Source organism: Oncorhynchus tshawytscha, unplaced genomic scaffold, assembly GCF_018296145.1.
Source record: "Oncorhynchus tshawytscha isolate Ot180627B unplaced genomic scaffold, Otsh_v2.0 Un_contig_11325_pilon_pilon, whole genome shotgun sequence".
Classification (NCBI taxonomy): Eukaryota; Metazoa; Chordata; class Actinopteri; order Salmoniformes; family Salmonidae; genus Oncorhynchus; species Oncorhynchus tshawytscha.
Genome location: NW_024607892.1, coordinates 4155 through 31222, shown reverse-complemented (window position 1 = coordinate 31222; position 27068 = coordinate 4155). Strand labels below are relative to the sequence as shown.

General features: G+C 41.1%; 2 protein-coding genes across 2 annotated transcripts; both read left to right on the top strand.

Annotated features, from left to right (window-relative positions):
- The first annotated feature begins 6004 nt into the window (after nt 1–6004).
- Nucleotides 6005–14307, top strand: LOC112240541 (NLR family CARD domain-containing protein 3-like). Its single transcript, XM_042312699.1, has 6 exons — nt 6005–6057; nt 7011–7127; nt 7379–7463; nt 7593–7821; nt 8204–9974; nt 14067–14307. Exons 1-6 carry the CDS (start codon nt 6020–6022, stop codon nt 14290–14292), a joined length of 2466 nt encoding a protein of 821 aa, XP_042168633.1. The 5' UTR covers nt 6005–6019; the 3' UTR covers nt 14293–14307.
- Nucleotides 14308–15321: 1014 nt separating this feature from the next.
- On the top strand, nt 15322–16524 carry LOC112240540 (stonustoxin subunit beta). Its single transcript, XM_042312700.1, has 2 exons — nt 15322–15440; nt 15867–16524. Exons 1-2 carry the CDS (start codon nt 15362–15364, stop codon nt 16406–16408), a joined length of 621 nt encoding a protein of 206 aa, XP_042168634.1. The 5' UTR covers nt 15322–15361; the 3' UTR covers nt 16409–16524.
- Nucleotides 16525–27068: the final 10544 nt, after the last annotated feature.

Here is a 27068-nt window from a genome sequence, read left to right as displayed (position 1 = left end):
TTAGGAAGGTGTGAGGGAAATGGGTTAACAGGCAGATTAAGTTAGGAAGGTGTGAGGGAAATGGGTTTAAAGGCAGATTAAGTTAGGAAGGTGTGAGGGAAATGGGTTAAAAGGCAGATTAAGTTAGGAAGGTGTGAGGGAAATGGGTTTAAAGGCAGATTAAGTTAGGAAGGTGTGAGGGAAATGGGTTTAAAGGCTCTGAATACGTGTTTGATTTCAACATTCTGACAAAGGAGCAGTAGAAAATACAAACATTTAGGAAAAGTCAGGGAGCAGGAGGTAGGTTTTTTGGGTTGTCTGATTCTAGTGTTAAAAGACAATTCTGCCACTTTTCAACCTCATATTCATCCTCTCCAGCACCAAACAGAATGTTTATTTGTCAAAATGGCACATTTCTATGATCTGTAGTTAAAAAGATAAGTAGACAAGTCTTTAAAAAATGATCTGTGACATAAAAGTTAAAAACTCATTTTCCAAACCTGCAGTAGTTTTCTGGCCCCATGGAGGGTATTTTATTGCTCCCCACACCTGATCATCTAATTGTGTTTGAAAATCACTGCTTTTAAAATGATTAAACTTTTGATGATGTCATCAGGTAGAACTTTTTAACTTTATATTTTTTCTTCAAAACTTCAAAATGAACCATTTACATTTATATTCATTTCTGATGTTATTTTATTTGTACGGCTGAATAGGACCTTTAAAGGTAGTGTTTTATATATATTCTGATGTTATTTTATTTTTATGGCTGAATAGGACCTTTAAATGTAGTGTTTTATATATATTCTGATGTTATTTTATTTTTATGGCTGAATAGGACCTTTAAATGTAGTGTTTTATATATATTCTGATGTTATTTTATTTTTATGGCTGAATAGGACCTTTAAAGGTAGTGTGTTTTATATAATTAGCCTCCACAGCAACATGAACACCTGAATACTTTCACATACAAACCAGAGGAGGCTGGTGGAGGAGCTATAGGAGGACAGGCTCAGTGTAAAGACTGGAATGGAATAAATGGAACATCAAACACTTAATTAATTTATTCCATTTCAGCCATAAAAATGAACAAGTCCTCCTATAACTCCTCCTATAGCTCCTCCCACCAGCCTATAGCTCCTCCCACCAGCCTATAGCTCCTCCCGCCAGCCTATAACTCCTCCCACCAGCCTCCTCTTGGAAATGTCTCTGTTCTGTTAAAAGAGAAGTTGAGAATACCACATGTTGATTCTGTTGTATCTACATTAAACCACATGTTGATTCTGTTGTATCTACATATATCTACATTAAACCACATGTTGATTCTGTTGTATCTACATGTATCTACATTAAACCACATGTTGATTCTGTTGTATCTACATTAAACCACATGTTGATTCTGTTGTATCTACATATATCTACATTAAACCACATGTTGATTCTGTTGTATCTACATGTATCTACATTAAACCACATGTTGATTCTGTTGTATCTACATGTATCTACATTAAACCACATGTTGATTCTGTTGTATCTACATGTATCTACATTAAACCACATGTTGATTCTGTTGTATCTACATTAAACCACATGTTGATTCTGTTGTATGTACATGTATCTACATTAAACCACATGTTGATTCTGTTGTATCTACATATATCTACATTAAACCACATGTTGATTCTGTTGTATCTACATTAAACCACATGTTGATTCTGTTGTATCTACATATATCTACATTAAACCACATGTTGATTCTGTTGTATCTACATTAAACCACATGTTGATTCTGTTGTATGTACATGTATCTACATTAAACCACATGTTGATTCTGTTGTATCTACATTAAACCACATGTTGATTCTGTTGTATCTACATTAAACCACATGTTGATTCTGTTGTATCTACATATATCTACATTAAACCACATGTTGATTCTGTTGTATCTACATTAAACCACATGTTGATTCTGTTGTATGTACATGTATCTACATTAAACCACATGTTGATTCTGTTGTATCTACATTAAACCACATGTTGATTCTGTTGTATCTACATGTATCTACATTAAACCACATGTTGATTCTGTTGTATCTACATGTATCTACATTAAACCACATGTTGATTCTGTTGTATCTACATGTATCTACATTAAACCACATGTTGATTCTGTTGTATCTACATTAAACCACATGTTGATTCTGTTGTATCTACATATATCATTAAACCACATGTTGATTCTGTTGTATCTACATGTATTAAAAACATGTTGATTCTGTTGTATCTACATTAAACCACATGTTGATTCTGTTGTATCTACATTAAACCACATGTTGATTCTGTTGTATCTACATTAAACCACATGTTGTTTCTGTTGTATCTACATTAAACCACATGTTGATTCTGTTGTATCTACATTAAACCACATGTTGATTCTGTTGTATCTACATTAAACCACATGTTGTTTCTGTTGTATCTACATTAAACCACATGTTGATTCTGTTGTATCTACATTAAACCACATGTTGTTTCTGTTGTATCTACATGTATCTACATTAAACCACATGTTGATTCTGTTGTATCTACATGTATCTACATTAAACCACATGTTGATTCTGTTGTATCTACATGTATCTACATTAAACCACATGTTGATTCTGTTGTATCTACATGTATCTACATTAAACCACATGTTGATTCTGTTGTATCTACATGTATCTACATTAAACCACATGTTGATTCTGTTGTATCTACATTAAACCACATGTTGATTCTGTTGTATCTACATGGATCTACATTAAACCACAGGTTCTGTTCTTAAGACTGATGGGAAGAGGGGGGGTGGTAAGGATTTTAAGACAGATGGGGAAGAGGGGGTGGTAAGGATTTTAAGACAGATGGGGAAGAGGGGGTGGTAAGGATTTTAAGACAGATGGGGAAGAGGGGGTGGTAAGGATTTTAAGACAGATGGGGAAGAGGGGGTGGTAAGGATTTTAAGACAGATGGGGAAGAGGGGGGGTGGTAAGGATTTTAAGACAGATGGGGAAGAGGGGGTGGTAAGGATTTTAAGACAGATGGGAAGAGGGGGTGGTAAGGGTTTTAAGACAGATGGGGAAGAGGGGGGTGGTAAGGATTTTAAGACAGATGGGGAAGAGGGGGTGGTAAGGATTTTAAGACAGATGGGGAAGAGGGGGTGGTAAGGATTTTAAGACAGATGGGGAAGAGGGGGGTGGTAAGGATTTTAAGACAGATGGGGAAGAGGGGGTGGTAAGGGTTTTAAGACAGATGGGGAAGAGGGGGGTGGTAAGGATTTTAAGACAGATGGGGAAGAGGGGGGTGGTAAGGATTTTAAGACAGATGGGGAAGAGGGGGTGGTAAGGATTTTAAGACAGATGGGTAAGAGGGGGTGGTAAGGATTTTAAGACAGATGGGGGAGGGGGGTGGTAAGGATTTTAAGACAGATGGGGAAGAGGGGGGTGGTAAGGATTTTAAGACAGATGGGGAAGAGGGGGTAGTAAGGATTTTAAGACAGATGGGGAAGAGGGGGGTGGTAAGGATTTTAAGACAGATGGGGAAGAGGGGGTGGTAAGGATTTTAAGACAGATGGGGAAGAGGGGGGTGGTAAGGATTTTAAGACAGATGGGGAAGAGGGGGTGGTAAGGATTTTAAGACAGATGGGGGGGAGGGGGGTGGTAAGGATTTTGCAACACTACTGTAGTTGGCACAACCTTGTGACTAAGTTCACTTCCTGTTTTCAATACTTCCTCCATGTCTCATATTCACTGTTATCTTTCAGGATTCCCAAAACCAAAGACAATCTCTGTACAGGAACTGAATTTATAACCTTTTGCATGAGAACTTTTCTGCAATGTAGGGAATTTAAAACTTGTAGTGTATTTGAGATGAATATAAAAAGGTTTTGAAGTTTGTAATACAGATCACTTCCTCTGCAACAGCGTCAGAAAATATGGGATTTCCTCATGAAATGGTAAATAAGTGTGTAGCTTAACGCAGTTACAACATGGCTGTAGAAACTGTGGCACAGATTTGTCTGCACAACTAGAAGTGGGATAATTAGGTTGTCAAATATTACATTTAAAAAAATTAAAAGCGTGTTTGAAGTCTACGCAGTTTCAAAATGGCTGTTGAAACTGTGGCAAACATTTGTCAGCAACATTAGAATATACATATTTGTCTGCACAACTAGAAGTGGGATAAATGTGTTGATTTGAAGGGAAGACGGGCAGACTGGTAAGTCTACTATAGACTACATAGAACTATTATACAGTTAGTAAGTCTAGTAAGTCTACTATAGACTACATACAACTATTATACAGTTATACAGTTAGTAAGTCTAGTAAGTCTACTATAGACTACATAGAACTATTATACAGTTATACAGTTAGTAAGTCTAGTAAGTCTACTATAGACTACATAGAACTATTATACAGTTATACAGTTAGTAAGTCTAGTAAGTCTACTATAGACTACATAGAACTATTATACAGTTATACAGTTAGTAAGTCTAGTAAGTCTAGAGGATAATTATTATGAACTGAGGTCGTCACACATTCAATAGACAGAATAGGCTGAGATATGATCCTTTATATTCCTGAACGACCTGATGGTCTCTGTGGGAAATGTTTAGGAAATATCCTTTATATTCCTGAACGACCTGATGGTCTCTGTGGGAAATGTTTAGGAAATATCCTTTATATTCCTGAACGACCTGATGGTCTCTGTGGGAAATGTTTAGGAAATATCCTTTATATTCCTGAACGACCTGATGGTCTCTGTGGGAAATGTTTAGGAAATATCCTTTATATTGCTGAACGACCTGATGGTCTCTGTGGGAAATGTTTAGGAAATATCACTATATTCTCAGTTATTTAGAATGAAACTGATTTGAAGGTGATGAGTCCTGCTACTGGTAGTCTATGTAAACTCTGTCAGGACCACTTGTGGGTCACGGCAGGGCTCCAGGTGGGTCGGGGGATAGTCTATGTAAACTCTGTCAGGACCACTTGTGGGTCACGGCAGGGCTCCAGGTGGGTCGGGGGATAGTCTATGTAAACTCTGTCAGGACCACTTGTGGGTCACGGCAGGGCTCCAGGTGGGTCGGGGGATAGTCTATGTAAACTCTGTCAGGACCACTTGTGGGTCACGGCAGGGCTCCAGGTGGGTCGGGGGATGACATCACCAAAACAAATGTTTTCAGTATTAACATAAACGACTAAAACCAAATAGAAATTATGTATAAAAGACAATGGACTGAAACATATTTCAATAACAGCATATCATCTTTGAGAATGTTCATTCAACTAAATAAAAGCTGGACAATTAGACCCCACTGATGTTGTTATAATGTTGGAGCATAAGAACACAGGAGTAACCATGGCAATTGGTGTATTCATTTCCCTCCGTTCATCCTCAAAAAGAAACTCAGTTGGTCACGTCTGGGAGCCTTAACAAACAGTGACACATTATATTATTATTATAATTATTACTGACGACAAACATGGAGATGAGGTGACATATATCAGTCACAACTACATGTTCATGTGATGCATTAAATCACCTGACTGTTTGGATGTGTCTGTTAGTAAATGTTTTATTTCTAAGAGATCATTAACAAATTAGAACAATTGACATTTAATAATTAGTTGTCACTGTGTTAATAACCACAACCAACATGTTGGATCTCTGTTTAGTTGTCACTGTGTTAACCACAACCAACATGATGGATCTCTGTTTAGTTGTCACTGTGTTAACCACAACCAACATGTTGGATCTCTGTTTAGTTGTCACTGTGTTAACCACAACCAACATGTTGGATCTCTGTTTAGTTGTCACTGTGTTAATAACCACAACCAACATGTTGGATCTCTGTTTAGTTGTCACTGTGTTAACCACAACCAACATGTTGGATCTCTGTTTAGGGGACAGTGCTCTAATGAGTCTCTCTGGGGAGAGAGAGGAGGGACCTGCCTCTAAAAGGCATCTCTCTGGGGAGAGAGAGGAGGGGGACCCTGCCTCTAAAATGAGTCTCTCTGGGGGACATGACACCAAAACTATGAGGTGAGTTGACAATATTGTTTAAGAATGTATATTCTAAATAGTTTTTTATTCATAAATGATTGCTTATGGCTACATTTCTATATAACTGTTCTAGATTTTAGATGTGTAAGAAAATGTGTTTTTTTGCTAAATGCTATATATCCATTGTTTAACAGGAATGTTGGTATCCTGTATATTTGATTGTGATATGTGGTTGTCTCATCTAGATATCTATATATCCATTATTTAACAGGAATGTTGGTACCCTGTATATCTGACTGTGATATGAGGTTGTCTCACCTAGATATCTATATATCCATTATTTAACAGGAATGTTGGTATCCTGTATATTAGACTGTGATATGTGGTTGTCTCACCTAGATATCTATATATCCATTATTTAACAGGAATGTTAAACATTATTTAACAGGAATGTTGGTATCCTGTATATTAGACTGTGATATGTGGTTGTCTCACCTAGATATCTATATATCCATTATTTAACAGGAATGTTGGTATCCTGTATATCTGACTGTGATATGTGGTTGTCTCACCTAGATACATGTCTCTATAGATAAATGCACTTACAGATGCCAAATCTAGTTCTAACAGCAAATAAGCATTTTTATATGGTTTGTAATCAAGGGACATTGTTGTAGTGGTTGATCCATTTTACATCAAATCGAGTCTGACATTTTGAAGTGGAAATTACAAATGTTAGAAGCCTTTATAAAGCCTGAGTGGATTAATAATTTCTTTTCCCAACATTTCTGAAAAATGTTCGTTATTAAAAAATGACACATCTCCTCATTTAGCAAAAAAACATAAACATAACTTCATTAAACAATAAAAGCTCATTTGCAAACATTTTGGAAAATTGATATATAGCGTTTTGGAATGAAACTCTTCTTATGTTTCCCCATCTGAGCTCAGAGTAGATGAGAGATGTAATGTTTGTCTCTGTTGTGTTGAAGACCAATCAAGCAGGAGAGACCAGCCTCCCCTGTTCCCAGCTGCGTGTCCATGAAGAGTGACCGGTCTATGGGTCTACCTATATTGTTTAGAGAGGGATACCTTTCTACTGAACAAAGGTAAGAAGAACTCATGGGTCATAGTCAGTGAGTTAAACAACACTGTCTCTAGTCATTTCTCCTCTCCCACTTTCCCATTTATTGTTGTTGTTTTCATAATCCATAGGTTAATCATTTTGTCCATTTGCATAGTCCTAAAACAATATTAAACAAACACAACATTCCCTCCCTGTGTGTGTGTGTGTGTGTGTGCGTGTGTGTGTGTGTGTACTCCCTGGATGAGGAGATGTAATCTCATGTTTTGTCCACAGAAACCAACAGGAGAGATCAGAGTCAGAGATTCTCAGTGGTCAGTCTTCCCAGAGTCATCAAACAGACCTGGCCTCCATATTCAGTGTATGTGGTCCTGTTATGTACATTTGTTTTTGTTTACCTCAAGTAAAGTTGATCTGTCAATCATTCATTAATGTGTTAATGAGAAAGCATTTATTCTCTTGCTTAACTTATTTACTTTATTTATTCCAGGTGCTTGAAGAGAAAATTATGACATTTGTGAAGAACGAGCTGAAGATGTTCAAGAGTATTCTTAGTCCAGAACTCCCAGAAGGCTTTGAGAGTCAGAAGCAGGATAAGGAAGTGGTGGATGCTGAAGATGAGAAGCAGGAGAGCAGTGCCAGAGAGGGGGCTCTGAAGATCACACTGCACATCCTGAGGAAAATGAACCAGAAGGAGCTTGCTGACACACTGGAGAAATGTAAGATCTGTCTGCCTCATGTTGAATGATGTTTTATAACATTTAAAAGCTGTAGCTAAAGTACAGCTAAAGTAGCTGTGTAACTCAATGATATTGTAGCAGCCTTAACACAACACCTAGTGACCTCATCAAGTAGCAGCAGGGATGTGTTGTGGTGATTAATTTAGAGAGCGAGAGAGAGACAGAGAGAATTAATAATATAATATAATTGAGAGACAACATGAATAATACCATCAATAATATCAATAACATCTTATGACAACATTTACACATTTATACACTCAGTTAAGATGTAAAATATAATGTACAACTTTATAACAGTCCTACAATGCTGTAGACATTAAAACAGAAGTAATATTAATATCCTCTGTGTTATTTCTAGATTCAGATGAGCTTGCTGTGATTTGCCAACGTGAACTCAAATCTAATCTAAAGAAGAAGTTTCAATGTGTATTTGAGGGGATCGCTAAACAAGGAAACCCAACACTTCTCAATAAGATCTATACAGAGCTCTACATCACAGAGGGTGGAACAGGAGAGGTCAATAATGAACACGAGCTGAGACAGATTGAGACAACAACCAGGAAACAAGCAAGACCAGAGACTGCAATCAAATGTAACGACATCTTCAAACCCTTAACTGGACAAGACAAACGTATCAGAACTGTGCTGACAAAGGGAGTCGCTGGAATTGGAAAAACAGTCTCTGTGCAGAAGTTCATTCTGGACTGGGCTGAAGGAAAAGCAAACCAGGATGTCCAATTTGTATTTTCATTCCCTTTTCGGGAGCTGAATTTGATGAAAGAGGACAAACACAATTTCATTGAACTTCTCAATCACTTCTCAATGGAAACCAAACAATCAAGAATTTCCATCTACAACAAGTACAAAGTTCTGTTCATCTTTGATGGTCTGGATGAGTGCCGACTGCCCCTAGACTTCAAGAATAACAAGATCTGTTGGGACGTCACAGAGTCAACCTCAGTGGATGTCCTGCTGACAAATCTCATCAAGGGAAATCTGCTTCCCTCTGCTCTCCTCTGGATAACTACCCGACCTGCAGCAGCCAATAAGATCCCTTCAGGGTGTGTTGACCAGGTGACTGAGGTACGAGGGTTCAATGACCCACAGAAGGAGGAGTACCTCAGGAAGAGATTCAGGGATGAGGACCTGGCCAGCAGAATCATCTCACACATAAAGACATCAAGGAGCCTCCACATCATGTGCCACATTCCAGTCTTCTGTTGGATTTCTGCAACAGTCCTTGAACACATGCTGAAACATAAGAGAGAAGAGATGCCCAAGACTCTGACTGAGATGTACACACACCTTGTGGTGTTTCATACCAAACAGAAGAATGACAAGTATCTTCGGAAAGAAGAGACAGGTCCATACTGGAATAAAGAGAGCATTCTGTCACTGGGAAAACTGGCTTTTCAACAGCTTGTGAAGGGCAATCTGATTTTCTATGAAGAAGACCTGAAGGAGGCTGGCATTGATGTGAATGAAGCCTCAGTGTACTCAGGATTGTGCACACAGCTCTTTAAAGAGGAATGTGGGCTGTACCAGGACAAGGTGTACTGCTTTGTTCATCTGAGCATTCAGGAGTTTCTGGCTGCTGTATATGTGTTCCTCTCATTCATCAACAACAATCAGAATCTAATGGACAAACTGCAAACAAACGACAAGCCTGAAGTTACTTTCTACAAGAGTGCTGTGGATAAAGCCTTACAAAGCGAGACAGGAAACCTGGACCTTTTCCTCCGCTTCCTTCTGGGCCTCTCACTGGAGTCCAATCAGAAGCACTTACGAGGTCTACTGACAAAGACAAGAAGCAGCTCACAGAGCCATGAAGAAACAGTTGAGTACATCAAGGAGAAGATTGGGGAGGATCTCTCTCCAGAGAGGAGCATCAATCTGTTCCACTGTCTGAATGAACTGAATGACCATTCTCTAGTGGAGGAGATCCAAAGCTACCTGAGCTCAGGAAGTCTCTCAAAACCCAACCTGTCACCTGCACAGTGGTCAGCTCTGGTCTTTGTGTTGCTGACTTCAGAAAAGGAGCTGGATGTGTTTGACCTGAAGAAATACTCCAGATCAGAGGAAGGTCTTCTGAGGCTGCTGCCAGTGGTCAAAGCCTCCAGAGCTGCTCTGTGAGTAAATAAAATGACATATAAGAACTAATTATCAGGAAGAAATATGTATTATAATATGTATATAATATTATATTGAAAAACATATTGAATAAATTCATTGATTTTCACATTAGCATAACAATATGACCATACAATTCTAGGAAACAAAAGATTCTTTGAGAAAATTAACCAAATGCATCTACCATTGTCATTCTACACTACTGGTGTTAAATTAACAGTGTGTTTGTGAAGTCATGATTTCACTCTTTGTCAGGCTGTCAGGCTGTCTAGTCACAGAGGAAGGCTGTGCTTCTCTGGTCTCAGCTCTGGAGTCAAACCCCTCACACCTGAGGGAGCTGGATCTGAGTAACAATGACCTGAAGGATTCAGGAGTGAAGCTGCTCTCTGCTGGACTGGGGAATCCCCACTGTAAACTGGAGACTCTGAGGTCAGTGTTATCAGATATGAAAGCACTTTATGTATGTAGTTCTCCCATTTGAAAAGTCGTAATTATTCGGTTATATTCACTTATAGTGTATTAAAGTAGTCATACGTTTAGTATTTGGTCCCATATTCCAAGCCTACAGTGATTACATCAAGCTTGTGATTCTACTAACTTGTTGAATTAATTAGCAGTTTGTCTTGGTTGTGTTTTAGATGTATTCCTAATAGAAACTGAATGGTGAATAATGTCCTGTCATTTTGGAGTCACTTCACTTGTATTGTCAGTAAGAATAGAAGATGTTTCTGAACACTTCTACATTCATGTGGATGTTACTATGATGATGAATAATCAGGAATGAATTGATGATAATGATGAATGAGAAAGTTACAGAGGTACAAAGATCAGACCCCCTTAGTATGTTTTGTTGTATCCTCTGTTATTGGTGAGAGCATTTTGAACTGTGTGTCCGGTGTGTGTGTGTGTCTTGTGTGTGTCTGTCCTGTGTGTGTGTCCAGTTTGTCCTGTGTGTGTGTGTCCTGTGTGTATGTCCAGTGTGTGTCCACACACACACTCTAGTGCTGGGTGAATTTGCCAAAAAATTATGTCACATAAATAAATTGGACGCTATGACGGTATTTTTGGTTTTTGAATAGTAAAAGTTATACGTGTGGTTTATGAACAGTGAGTGATCCCAGGGTGCTTTATGAGTAGTGAGTAGTGATCCCAGGGTGCTTTGTGAGTAGTGATCCCAGGGTGCTTTATGAGTAGTGAGTAGTGCTTTATGAATCAAATCAAATCAAATCAAATTTTATTTGTCACATACACATGGTTAGCAGATCTTAATGCGAGTGTAGCGAAATGCTTGTGCTTCTAGTTCCGACAATGCAGTAATAACGAACAAGTAATCTAACTAACAATTCCAAAAAACTACTGTCTTATACACAGTGTAAGGGGATAAAGAATATGTACATAAGGATATATGAATGAGTGATGGTACAGAGCAGCATAGGCAAGATACAGTAGATGATATCGAGTACAGTATATACATATGAGATGAGTATGTAAACCAAGTGGCATAGTTAAAGTGGCTAGTGATACATGTATTACATAAGGATGCAGTCGATGATATAGAGTACAGTATCTACGTATGCATATGAGATGAATAATGTAGGGTAAGTAACATTATATAAGGTAGCATTGTTTAAAGTGGCTAGTGATATATTTACATCATTTCCCATCCATTCCCATTATTAAAGTGGCTGGAGTAGAGTCAGTGTCATTGACAGTGTGTTGGCAGTAGCCACTCAATGTTAGTGGTGGCTGTTTAACAGTCTGATGGCCTTGAGATAGAAGCTGTTTTTTCAGTCTCTCGGTCCCAGCTTTGATGCACCTGTACTGACCTCGCCTTCTGGATGACAGCGGGGTGAACAGGCAGTGGCTCGGGTGGTTGATGTCCTTGATGATCTTTATGGCCTTCCTGTAGCATCGGGTGGTGTAGGTGTCCTGGAGGGCAGGTAGTTTGCCCCCGGTGATGCGTTGTGCAGACCTCACTACCCTCTGGAGAGCCTTACGGTTGAGGGCGGTGCAGTTGCCATACCAGGCGGTGATACAGCCCGCCAGGATGCTCTCGATTGTGCATCTGTAGAAGTTTGTGAGTGCTTTTGGTGACAAGCCGAATTTCTTCAGCCTCCTGAGGTTGAAGAGGCGCTGCTGCGCCTTCCTCACGATGCTGTCTGTGTGAGTGGACCAATTCAGTTTGTCTGTGATGTGTATGCCGAGGAACTTAAAACTTGCTACCCTCTCCACTACTGTTCCATCGATGTGGATAGGGGGTGTTCCCTCTGCTGTTTCCTGAAGTCCACAATCATCTCCTTAGTTTTGTTGACGTTGAGTGTGAGGTTATTTTCCTGACACCACACTCCGAGGGCCCTCACCTCCTCCCTGTAGGCCGTCTCGTCGTTGTTGGTAATCAAGCCTACCACTGTTGTGTCGTCCGCAAACTTGATGATTGAGTTGGAGGCGTGCGTGGCCACGCAGTCGTGGGTGAACAGGGAGTACAGGAGAGGGCTCAGAACGCACCCTTGTGGGGCCCCAGTGTTGAGGATCAGCGGGGAGGAGATGTTGTTGCCTACCCTCACCACCTGGGGGCGGCCCGTCAGGAAGTCCAGTACCCAGTTGCACAGGGCGGGGTCGAGACCAAAGGGCCTCGAGCTTGATGACGAGCTTGGAGGGTACTCTGGTGTTGAATGCCGAGCTGTAGTCGATGAACAGCATTCTCACATAGGTATTCCTCTTGTCCAGATGGGTTAGGGCAGTGTGCAGTGTGGTTGAGATTGCATCGTCTGTGGACCTATTTGGGCGGTAAGCAAATTGGAGTGGGTCTAGGGTGTCAGGTAAGGTGGAGGTGATATGGTCCTTGACTAGTCTCTCAAAGCACTTCATGATGACGGATGTGAGTGCTACGGGCGGTAGTCGTTTAGCTCAGTTACCTTAGCTTTCTTGGGAACAGGAACAATGGTGGCCCTCTTGAAGCATGTGGGAACAGCAGACTGGTATAGGGATTGATTGAATATGTCCGTAAACAGACCGGCCAGCTGGTCTGCGCATGCTCTGAGGGCGCGGCTGGGGATGCCGTCTGGGCCTGCAGCCTTGCGAGGGTTAACACGTTTAAATGTCTTACTCACTTCGGCTGCAGTGAGTAGTGAGTAGAGATCCCAGGGTGCTTTATGAGTACTGAGTAGTGATCCCAGAGTGCTTTGTGAGTAGTGATCCCAGGGTGCTTTGTGAGTACTGATCCCAGGGTGCTTTGTGAGTAGTGATCCCAGGGTGCTTTGTGAGTAGTGAGTAGGGATCCAGGGTGCTTTATGAGTAGTGAGTAGTGATCCCAGGGTGCTTTATGAGTAGTGAGTAGCGATCCAGGGTGCTTTATGAGTAGTGAGTAGTGATCCCAGGGTGCTTTATGAGTAGTGATCACAGGGTGCTTTGTGAGTAGTGAGTAGGGATCCAGGGTGCTTTATGAGTAGTGAGTAGTGATCCCAGGGTGCTTTATGAGTAGTGATCCCAGGGTGCTTTATGATAGTGATCCCAGGGTGCTTTATGTAGTGATCCCAGGGTGCTTTATGAGTAGTGAGTAGTGATCCCAGGGTGCTTTATGAGTAGTGATCACAGGGTGCTTTATGAGTAGTGAGTAGTGATCCCAGGGTGCTTTATGAGTAGTGAGTAGTGATCCCAGGGTGCTTTATGAGTAGTGATCCCAGGGTGCTTTATGAGTAGTGAGTGATCACAGGGTGCTTTATGCGTAGTGAGTGATCACAGGGTGCTTTATGAGTTGTGAGTAGTGCTTAACAAATGTCAGTGCTTTTATCATATCTGCATTTCCTGCACTCATTTGCAGTAGTGGATGAACACACACAACCCACAACCCAATTGTCATACTTGAGCAGAATTGAGAGAGAAAATACTTAGATTCAGCGTTGAGTAATCCAGATCCAGCCCCCCAGCCAATACTTTGATCATTTGTCATTTCTAATAATATGTTAATTTATGAATAGATATGGCAGTTTTCAGGACACTGATATATCTAAAAAATTGAAAAAATACACTGCCACAAGTTTCACCGACAAAGAATAGCAAGGTGATTTTAATATGATTTGACTCTTTGTCAGGCTGTCAGGCTGTGGAGTCACAGAGGAAGGCTGTGCTTCTCTGGTCTCAGTTCTGAGGTCAAACCCCTCACACCTGAGAGAGCTGGATCTGAGTAACAACGACCTGAAGGATTCAGGAGTGAAGCTGCTCTCTGCTGGACTGGGGAATCCACACTGTAAACTGGAGACTCTGAGGTCAGTATTATCAGATATGAAAGCACTTTATGTATGTAGTTCTCCCATTTGAAAAGTCGTAATTATTCAGTTATATTCACTTATAGTGTATTAAAGTAGTCATACGTTTAGTATTTAGTCCCATATTCCATGCCTGCAGTGATTACATCAAGCTTGTGATTCTAATAACTTGTTGAATTAATTAGCAGTTTGTCTTGGTTGTGTTTTGATGTTTTCCTAATAGAAACTAAATGGTGAATAATGTCCTGTCATTTTGGAGTCACTTCACTTGTATTGTCAGAAAGAATAGAAGATGTTTCTGAACACTCATATCTGCATTTCCTGCACTCATTTGCAGTAGTGGATGAACACACACAACCCACAACCCAATTGTCATACTTGAGCAAAATTGAGAGAGAAAATACTTAGATTCAGCGTTGAGTAATCCAGATTAGCCCCCCAGCCAATACTTTGATCATTTGTCATTTCTAATAATGATTCTTCCTGGATCGCTCCTCTCTTTCGGTGGCCATTCTTAGGGGTTCTTCCTGGATCGCTCCTCTCTCTCAGTGGTCATCTTCCAGAGATAGTTTCCCCCCCCCCTCCTCTGCTGGTTCCATTCTCTCTCTTATAGGGGAAGGAGAGTATGTCATTAGTACCGTCAGCTGTGCTTAATTGCCTCTGGTTACCTCATCTCCCATGCCTTGTTGGGCTACTATCCATGAGCCCAGCCTGCCCTCTAGTGGTCCTTCCACAGATATGTTAATTTATGAATAGATATGGCAGTTTTCAGGACACTGATATATCTAAAAAAATTCACAACCAAAGAATAGCAGTGTGATTTTAATATGATTTCACTCTTTGCAGGCTGTCACGCTGTCTAGTCACAGAGGAAGGCTGTGCTTCTCTGGTCTCAGCTCTGAGGTCAAACCCCTCACACCTGAGAGAGCTGGACCTGAGCTACAATCACCCAGGAGACTCAGGAGTCAGACTGCTCTCTGCTGGACTGGAGGATCCACACTGCAGACTGGAGAAACTCAAGTATGTAGAGTTTATGTCAATGTTCATATCAGACATGTTTGACTTATCAGAGTTATGTGCTGTGTGTGTGTGTGTGTGTGTGTGTGTGTGTGTATCCCTCAATGACTGTCTGTTCTTCTGCTTACCGCTACAGTGTGGAACATGGTGGAGAGTACACAATGAAACCTGGACTTAGAAAATGTGAGTGTTGACTGATGTGAAGAATATGACTAAGAATAAGTCTTAATTCAAGTTAAGTCAAAGTCAATGACCACCATCATTACTTACTTGGTCGTATTAAATATCAGCTGTAGTTCTACAGAAGCAGAAATCAGGGACACCAAAGCTTACAAAGAGTTGCTTTGACAATGTGTGTGTGTGTGTGTGTGTGTGTGTGTGTGTGTGTGTTCATGTGCATGTGTGAGTGTGTAATTATTGGGAATAAGTGTTTTTTATTTCCATACAGTATGATGCATACAATATGATCATTCAACAAGTCTCAAGTTACCTTAACTTCTCCTTTTGATACCTAGAAACATCTACATTAAATGAATTAGTGAAAAGTGAGTTAACATTCTATTGTGAATGATGATGATTTCTAATATTGTGTCTGGTTTCATCCATCAGATGTCTGTGATCTCACACTGGACCTAAACACAGTAAACAGACTCCTCTCTCTGTCTGAGGAGAACAGAAAGGTGACATGTAGGACAGAGGAGCAGCTGTATCCTGATCACCCAGAGAGATTTGAGGACTGTGGACAGGTGCTGTGTAGAGAGGGTCTGACTGGGCGCTGTTACTATGAGGTAGAGTGTAGTGGGAGAAGGGCTGGTATAGGAGTGACATATAAAGGAATCAGCAGGAGAGGAGGGGTTAATGATTGTGGTCTTGGTTGGAATGACAAGTCCTGGAGTCTGTTATGCTATGACAACAGTTACATTGCCTGGCACAATAATAATCCCACTACCATAGACGTCCCCTCCTCCAGCTCCCACAGATTAGGAGTGTATCTGGACTGGCCAGCCGGCACTCTGTCCTTCTATAGAGCCTCCTCTGACACACTGACCCACCTGTACACATTCACCTCCACATTCACTGAGCCCCTCTATCCAGGGTTAAGGGTTTGGGGTGATGACTCCTCAATGTCCCTGTTAAATAATAACCTGTAAATAATTGCCATGGTAACAGTGATACAAACACACACACACACTGAACACACACACTGGACACACACGCACTGGACACAACAGTATCTTGTTTTATACTGTTTTAGATGGATCCTCTGTTTATCATCTTGTTTTATACTGTTTTAGATGGATCCTCTGTTTATCATCTTGTTTTATACTGTTTTAGATGGATCCTCTGTTTATCATCTTGTTTTATACTGTTTTAGATGGATCCTCTGTTTATCATCTTGTTTTATACTGTTTTAGATGGATCCTCTGTTTATCATCTTGTTTTATACTGTTTTAGATGGATCCTCTGTTTATCATCTTGTTTTATACTGTTTTAGATGGATCCTCTGTTTATCATCTTGTTTTATACTGTTTTAGATGGATCCTCTGTTTATCATCTTGTTTTATACTGTTTTAGATGGATCCTCTGTTTATCATCTTGTTTTATACTGTTTTAGATGGATCCTCTGTTTATCATCTTGTTTTATACTGTTTTAGATGGATCCTCTGTTTATCATCTTGTTTTATACTGTTTTAGATGGATCCTCTGTTTATCATCTTGTATTTTATCTGTCTTGTTTTTCCTACTCAGAAAAATTGACATTTTAGCTTGACCTAAAATAAAATGTAACATTTGACATTGTATTTTCTGTATCTTACTATATTGAAATCCTGAAATAAAAACAGTGTTATTGAAAATCTCCCCTACAGCTGTAAACAAAGACTCTAGTATCTCAGAGAGGCTTTATCCTCTCACACTCCATCAAACAGTGTTATTGAAAATCTCCCCTACAGCTGTAAACAAAGACTCTAGTATCTCAGAGAGGCTTTATCCTCTCACACTCCATCAAACAGTGAAACATTGTTTCTCTTATATTACAAAAAGGACATCCATCTCCGACATCTGAGTTAATGACAAACACAAAAGCATTAACTGCAATGATGCCATGTATCACCCCCCATTACATATCACCAGTCCCCATCAACACCCCCCATTACATATCACCAGTCCCATCAACACCCCCATTACATATCACCAGTCCCCTGTACAGTGTTCTCCATGCTGGCTTTACCTTGTCATCAACACCCTCCATTACATATCACCAGTCCCCATCAACACCCTCCATTACATATCACCAGTCCCCTGTACAGTGTTCTCCATGCTGGCTTTACCTTGTCATCAACACCCTCCATTACATATCACCAGTCCCCTGTACAGTGTTCTCCATGCTGGCTTTACCTTGTCATCAACACCCTCCATTACATATCACCAGTCCCCATCAACACCCCCATTACATATCACCAGTCCCTGTACAGTGTTCTCCATGCTGGCTTTACCTTGTCATCAACACCCCCATTACATATCACCAGTCCCCATCAACACCCCCATTACATATCACCAGTCCCCATCAACACCCTCCATTACATATCACCAGTCCCCTGTACAGTGTTCTCCATGCTGGCTTTACCTTGTCATCAACACCCTCCATTACATATCACCAGTCCCCATCAACACCCTCCATTACATATCACCAGTCCCCATCAACACCCCCATTACATATCACCAGTCCCCATCAACACCCTCCATTACATATCACCAGTCCCCTTTAGTAACGGTGGCTTGTACAGTGTTCTCCATGATGGCTTTACCTTGTCATCAACACCCCCATTACATATCACCAGTCCCCATCAACACCCCCATTACATATCACCAGTCCCCATCAACACCCCCATTACATATCACCAGTCCCCATCAACACACTCCATTACATATCACCAGTCTCCTTTAGTAACGGTGGCTTGTACAGTGTTCTCCATGATGGCTTTACCTTGTCATCAACACCCCCATTACATATCACCAGTCCCCATCAACACCCCCATTACATATCACCAGTCCCCATCAACACCCCCCCATTACATATCACCAGTCCCCATCAACACCCTCCATTACATATCACCAGTCCCCTTTAGTAACGGTGGCTTGTACAGTGTTCTCCATGATGGCTTTACCTTGTCATCAACACCCCCATTACATATCACCAGTCCCCATCAACACCCCCATTACATATCACCAGTCCCCATCAACACCCCCATTTACATATCACCAGTCCCCATCAACACCCCCATTACATATCACCAGTCCCCATCAACACCCTCCATTACATATCACCAGTCCCCTGTACAGTGTTCTCTATGCTGGCTTTACCTTGTCATCAACACCCTCCATTACATATCACCAGTCCCCATCAACACCCCCATTACATATCACCAGTCCCCATCAACACCCTCCATTACATATCACCAGTCCCCATCAACACCCCCATTACATATCACCAGTCCCCATCAACACCCCCATTACATATCACCAGTCCCCATCAACACCCCCATTACATATCACCAGTCCCCATCAACACCCCCATTACATATCACCAGTCCCCATCAACACCCTCCATTACATATCACCAGTCCCCTGTACAGTGTTCTCTATGCTGGCTTTACCTTGTCATCAACACCCTCCATTACATATCACCAGTCCCCATCAACACCCTCCATTACATATCACCAGTCCCCATCAACACCCTCCATTACATATCACCAGTCCCCATCAACACCCTCCATTACATATCACCAGTCCCCTGTACAGTGTTCCCCATGCTGGCTTTACCTTGTCATCAACACCCCCCATTACATATCACCAGCCCCCATCAACACCCTCCATTACATATCACCAGTCCCCATCAACACCCTCCATTACATATCACCAGTCCCCTGTACAGTGTTCTCTATGCTGGCTTTACCTTGTCATCAACACCCTCCATTACATATCACCAGTCCCCATCAACACCCCCATTACATATCACCAGTCCCCTGTACAGTGTTCCCCATGCTGGCTTTACCTTGTCATCAACACCCCCCATTACATATCACCAGTCCCCTGTACAGTGTTCTCCATGCTGGCTTTACCTTGTCATCAACACCCTCCATTGTATATCACCAGTCCCCATCAACACCCTCCATTTCATATCACCAGTCCCCATCAACACCCCCATTACATATCACCAGTCCCCTGTACAGTGTTCCCCATGCTGGCTTTACCTTGTCATCAACACCCCCATTACATATCACCAGTCCTCTGTACAGTGTTCCCCATGCTGGCTTTACCTTGTCATCAACACCCTCCATTACATATCACCAGTCCCCATCAACACCCCCATTACATATCACCAGTCCCCTGTACAGTGTTCCCCATGCTGGCTTTACCTTGTCATCAACACCCCCATTATATATCACCAGCCCCCATCAACACCCTCCATTACATATCACCAGTCCCCATCAACACCCCCATTACATATCACCAGTCCCCATCAACACCCTCCATTACATATCACCAGTCCCCATCAACACCCTCCATTACATATCACCAGTCCCCATCAACACTCCCCATTACATATCACCAGTCCCCATCAACACCCTCCATTACATATCACCAGTCCCCATCAACACCCTCCATTACATATCACCAGTCCCCTGTACAGTGTTCTCCATGCTGGCTTTACCTTGTCATCAACACCCTCCATTACATATCACCAGTCCCCATCAACACCCTCCATTACATATCACCAGTCCCCATCAACACCCTCCATTACATATCACCAGTCCCCATCAACACCCTCCATTACATATCACCAGTCCCCTGTACAGTGTTCTCCATGATGGCTTTACCTTGTCATCAAGGCCCAGTTTTCCACTCCAATGAGTGTCTTTTCTATTTTTCAATGTATCTTTATATAAAACCTTGACACACCCCCTATATAACTCCTTCCCATTCACCTCATCCAAACCCACCTCTTCCAACCCTCTCAACCCCACTAATAAAGCCGTTCTGTCTGACTCTGGGATATTGGGTGGAATCCTTAGTCTTTCTGACTCTGGGATATTGGGTGGAATCCTTAGTCTTTCTGACTCTGGGATATTGGGTGGAATCCTTAGTGTTGGAAATGGGGCGTCTTCATCTTGTCTTTTTGTTGTAACTCTTGATCATAATCCCCTCTTCTCCTGACAGATCCTTCCTGCAACTTTCCAGCAGTTGTCCGACAATCCTTTCCAACCTCCCCCCAAATGTTCAGCCACCTGTCCTCCATCCATTAATGTGGGCCCAGCCATGTCCATTAACTTCCTTAGGGTGGTGATTTTTCCCTTCAGCAGCATCTTGGTGATATGTGGAACTGCTTCAGTTGTACAGTCCAGTCTTGCCCCAAACACCAGATGTTCCCTCAGCAGCCAATGCACTGACTCAGCCTTAGTGTGTCTGGACACCTTCATTATACTCCAAACCCTAAGAAGGCCTCTGTAAAACAGAGGTTCTCCATCCCTAGAAATCTGGCTACTATCAACCAAAATAAAGCCTTCTTTAAATCTAATCCCCCTACCTTCTGTAATACCAGACCTGCCACCCCTCTCCACACCACATTTTCCAGTCGATAAAGCAATAAACTGGAACAAACTGGAAATCAGCAACATGTACAAGACCTTGCCCTCCTCTTGCTGGAACCCAATGATATTTATCCCCTGAAAATCTACAGTAATTGCCTGTATCTTGGCCAGAGGGCCAGATAGTGGCTATAAACATGAAAAACGATGCCACAGTGCAGAGGCAACCACATTATTAACAATAATAGAGTGCCCCCTATATGACATACGAGATAGCAGCCAATGCCATCTCCTCATCCTCCCTTCTACCATATCAACCACACCATTCCAATTTTTTTCCATTGTCCCCTCATCCACTAGGAACACTCCTAGATACCCTTACACCATTCCAACCCCCCTGGCAAAGCCATGAACCCTCCTCCCCTAGGAACACTCCAAGATACCCTTACACCATTCCAACCCCCCTGGCAAAGCCATGAACCCTCCTCCCCTAGGAACACTCCTAGATACCCTTACACCATTCCAACCCCCCTTGGCAAAGCCATGATCCCTCCAGACCATTTCCCAATCTGTAAAGCACAACTTTTTTCCAGATTTACCTTTGCAGGATATTCCCTTATTATACCGATCAACTATGAGACTCAAACTATCCACCTCCACTTGATGTTTCACCGTAGTAACTCCATCATCATGCTGAGAGACCAGTAGGAGGAATATCCTCTGAAAGGTGCACCCCTTCAATGTGACTTCTAATGCTATTTATGCCTTTTCCTCATCAATTGAAATTAGACCAGCATCCAACCCAACAGCCCTAGAGACGTCCAGAACATCCAGAATCAGGGAAATGTTATCCCCTATCTGCCTGCCGGGAACACAGTAGGACTGGTCTGTATGATGTGACATGTTATCCCCTATCTGCCTGCTGGGAACACAGTAGGACTGGTCTGTATGATGTGAAATGTTATCCCCTATCTGCATGCCGGGAACACAGTAGGACTGGTCTGTATGATGTGAAATGTTATCCCCTATCTGCATGCCGGGAACACAGTAGGACTGGTCTGTATGATGTGACATGTTATCCCTATCTGCCTGCTGGGAACACAGTTGGACTGGTCCATAGGATTTGCCCCCATCACCTCCCTCAGCCTGGTGGACAAAGCCTTGGACAATATTTTATAATCAGTGCACATTAACTTCTTGCGTCGAGAAATCCCGTATCCGGGAGCGTAATCATAGCCTCAAGCTCATTACCATAACGCAACGTTAACTATTCATGAAAATCGCAAATGAAATGAAATAAATATATTGGCTCACAAGCTTAGCCTTTTGTTAACAACACAGTCATCTCAGATTTTCAAAATATGCTTTTCAACCATAGCTACACAAGCATTTGTGTAAGAGTATTGATAGCTAGCATAGCATTAAGCCTAGCATTCAGCAGGCAACATTTACACAAAAACAAGAAAAGCATTCAAATAAAATCATTTACCTTTGAAGAACTTCAGATGTTTTCAATGAGGAGACTCTCAGTTAGATAGCAAATGTTCCGTTTTTCCAAAAATATTATTTGTGTAGGAGAAATCGCTCCGTTTTGTTCATCACGTTTGGCTAAGAAAAAACCCTGAAAATTCAGTCATTACAACGCCGATTTTTTTTCCAAATTAACTCCATAATATCGACAGAAACATGGCAAACGTTGTTTAGAATCAATCCTCAAGCTGTTTTTCACATATCTATTCGATGATAAATCATTCGTGGCAGTTGGGTTTCTCCTCTGGAGCAAATGGAAAAATGCACGCAGCTGGAGATTACGCAATAATTTCGACGGAGGACACCAAGCGGGCACCTGGTAAATGTAGTCTCTTATGGTCAATCTTCCAATGATATGCCTACAAATACCTCACAATGCTGCAGACACTTTGGGGAAACGACAGAAAGTGTAGGCTCATTCCTGGCGCATTCACAGCCATATAAGGAGACATTGGAACACAGCGCCTTCAAAATCTGGGCCATTTCCTGTTTGAAATTTCATCTTGGTTTCGCCTGTAGCATCAGTTCTGTGGCACTCACAGATAATATCTTTGCAGTTTTGGAAACGTCAGTGTCAATTATATGCATAGTCGAGCATCTTTCGTGACAAAATATCTTGATTAAAACGGAACGTTTTTTTATCAAAAAATTAAAAGAGCGCCCCCTATATCGAAGAAGTTAAGGCCACCGGCCTCCAGTTCTACACCTCCATAGGGTCACCCTTTTCTGGCAGTAAGGTGAGGACAGCCCTTCTGCGGCTTAACGGTATGAACCCTCTGGTAAAACTATTGTTGACTCTACTGTCCTCTTTCTAATTCCACTGGTAGAGCTCAGCATAGAACTCTACTGTCCTCTTTCTAATTCCACTTGGGCTAGTGAGCTCCTGTCCTCTAGTGAGCTCCTGTCCTCTAGTGATCTCCTGTCCTCTAGTGAGCTCCTGTCCTCTAGTGAGCTCCTGTCCTCTAGTGATCTCCTGTCCTCTTGTGATCTACTGTCCTCTTTCTAATTCCACTTGGGCTAGTGATCTCCTGTCCTCTAGTGATCTCCTGTCCTCTAGTGATCTACTGTCCTCTTTCTAATTCCACTTGGGCTAGTGATCTCCTGTCCTCTAGTGATCTCCTGTCCTCTAGTGATCTACTGTCCTCATTCTAAATCCACTTGGGCTAGAGAGCTCCTGTCCAACAACTGTTTTGAGGCAATGAATAATTCTTCTTTGTCCATTATTTTTCTCTAAACCAAAGATACATTTGGATGAGGCATCCATTTCAGAGATTCCCTGAAACGTACTTCTCACTTTTTTTCCCCCTCTTGATTGCCTGAATATGGCCTTGATCTCCTGTGGTTTCAACTAACGTCAGGAGTTCCACTATTTCAGACTCTAGGGTGTCCATTGATCTGGTGATATCTCTGGTGACATTCATTGTGTATTGAATACAGAATGGTTGAATCTGGATGTTCCCTATAACCCACCACTGTTGAAGAGATACAAAACTGTCCTCTTCAGACCTCCACCTCTCCCAGAAAAACATTTCCTGAAGTGAGCGTCATTCAATAAAGTTATTTTAAAATGTCAATATGCACTGGTGGGTTTTACAGCATTAATTAACACCACCTCTGTTACTAAACAATGATCAGAAAATCCCACTGGGGACACTTGATTTACAGACCTGAGATTGATGCTCAAACAATAAAACCTATCTAACCTAACCAGTGAAATATATTGAGACACAGCTTAGCCTTTTGTTAATCACCCTGTCATCTCAGATTTTCAAAATACGCTTTACAGCCAAAGCAAGACAAGCATTTGTGTAAGTTTATCGATAGCCTAGCATAGCATTATGTCCAGCTAGCAGCAGGTAACTTGGTCACGAAAATCAGAAAAGCAATCAAATTAAATTGTTTACCTTTGATGAGCTTCGGATGTTTTCACTCACAAGATTCCCAGTTAGATAGCCAATGTTCCTTTTTTTCAAAAATATTATTTTTGTAGGCGAAATAGCTCCGTTTGTTCTTCACGTTTGGCTGTGAAATCGATTTCCGGTCACGACAACGCCGAAAAATATTCCAAATTAGCTCCATAATATCGACAGAAACATGGCAAACTTTGTTTATAATCAATCCTCAAGGTGTTTTTCAAATATCTATTCGATAATATATCCACCGGGACAATTGGTTTTTCAGTAGGACCGATTTGAAAAATGGCTACCTCTGTATTTTATGCGAGAATCACTCTGAGAGCCATCAGGTGACCACTTACACAATGTAGCCGCTTACGGGTATTCTTCAACATAAAGGCGTAAAACTACGTCACAATGCTGTAGACACCTTGGAGAATCTGGTTGATAGCCCATTCAATGCTCAATAGGAAGGCAAAGCTTTCAAAACATGAGACACTTCCGGATTGGATTTTTCTCAGGCTTTTGCCTGCAATATCAGTTCTCTAATACTCACAGACAATATTTTTACAGTTTTGGAAACTTTAGAGTGTTTTCTATCCTAAGCTGTCAATGATATGCATATTCTAACACCTTGTCCTGACAAAATATCCCGTTTACTTTGGGAACGTTATTTTTCCAAAAATGAAAATACTGCCCCCTAGGCACAAGAGGTTAACAGTCTGTTGGCCTTAAGATAGAAGCTGTTTTTGGTCCCAGCTTTGATACACCTGTTCTGACCTCGCCTCCTGGATGATAGCAGGGTGAACAGGTTCGGGTGGTTGTTGTCCTTGAAGATATTTTTGGCATTCCTGTGACATCGGGTGGTGTAGGTGTCTTGGAAGGCAGGTAGTTTGCCCCCGGTGATGCGTTGTGCAGACCTCACTATATAAACATGTGTTATGTTGTATTGTTAAATAATAACGTGTAATATGCATGCATTTTTGTACTACAGAATTTTAAAATGTAATTTACATTGAATGAATGACAGCTCTTCCTAAGGCCCTATGTCTCTGTGTGGGTGTGAGGCATGGTGTTAGGTTGTACGCAGAGAGAGAGAACCAGGCCCTAAGGCATTCTTTCTAAGACAAACACATTTAAATATATAATAATAAATACATATTTATACATATAAACATTTATTGGCTATTAAAGTGTACTATTGGGAAATAATATGTATGATTTATATGAAGGTTTAGTAAAAATAAATAAAAAATAAATAAATAAAACATTCTGGTATATTTTTTATATTGTAATGTAAACTTTTAATAATTGCAATATGTTTACATTTATGTAATAAAGTTAAGAGGGAAAAATAAACGGGTTTTAAATATAAAATTGTATGAATGAATGACAGCTCTTCTTTTGGCCCTGTGTGTGTGTGTGTGTGTGTGGGTGTGTGTGTGTGGGTGGGAGTGTGTGTGGGTGGGTGTGTGTGTGTCCAGGCTCAGGCTGCATGGACAGCCTACTCGTTCCTCGTAAATAGCCCAGTACTAAACTGCCAACCATCATTTTCGGTTCCAGCAAGTACCAGTCAACCTACTCATTCCAGGATTTTTCTATATTTTAACTATTTTCTACATTGTAGAATAATAGTGAAGAGATCACAACTATGAAATAACACATACAGAATCAGTTAAGAACAAACTCCTATTTATAAGGACAGTAGGACACCTTCCTCCCCAACAGGGATTTGAACCCAGTCTCCTGCGTGCCCCACATTCTGTAGTGCAGACATGGCCTGCTCTCCCTTAGGTAAGGAATTAGCCACTTTCCCATGTTAACTACAGTATGTATTGTTGACTGAAAGTAATATATGAATAAATAAATAATGATACTACTGCACTGTAGCCCAATAAACAAGTAAACACATTTGTTAATAAAATAGTGATTAAAAAATACTCTTTCAAAATGCAGCTGTATATTTAGTTATGGATACATAATTAATTACTATGGGAATAAATATCACTGAATTACAGAAATATTGGAACAAAGTTGTCTAATGAAGGTAAAGAAATTGTTGCTTACTGGAAAATACTAGTACAGTGCCATTATGGCTGTTAGCAGAACAATAGACTTGTATATTATCAGAACAATAGACTTGTCTATTAGCAGGGCTATTAGCAGAACAATAGACTTGTCTATTAGCAGGGCTATTAGCAGAACAATAGACTTGTCTATTAGCAGAACAATATACGTGTCTATTAGCAGAACAATAGACTTGTCTATTATCAGAACAATATACGTGTCTATTAGCAGAACAATAGACTTGTCTATTAGCAGGGCTATTAGCAGAACAATAGACTTGTCTATTAGCAGGGCTATTAGCAGAACAATAGACTTGTCTATTAGCAGGGCTATTAGCAGAACAATAGACTTGTCTATTAGCAGGGCTATTAGCAGAACAATAGACTTGTCTATTAGCAGAACAATAGACTTGTCTATTAGCAGGGCTATTAGCAGAACAATAGACTTGTCTATTAGCAGGGCTATTAGCAGAACAATAGACTTGTCTATTAGCAGGGCTATTAGCAGAACAATAGACTTGTCTATTAGCAGGGCTATTAGCAGAACAATAGACTTGTCTATTAGCAGGACTATTAGCAGAACAATAGACTTGTCTATTAGCAGAACAATAGACTTGTCTATTAGCAGGGCTATTAGCAGAACAATAGACTTGTCTATTATCAGAACAATATACGTGTCTATTAGCAGAACAATAGACTTGTCTATTAGCAGGGCTATTAGCAGAACAATAG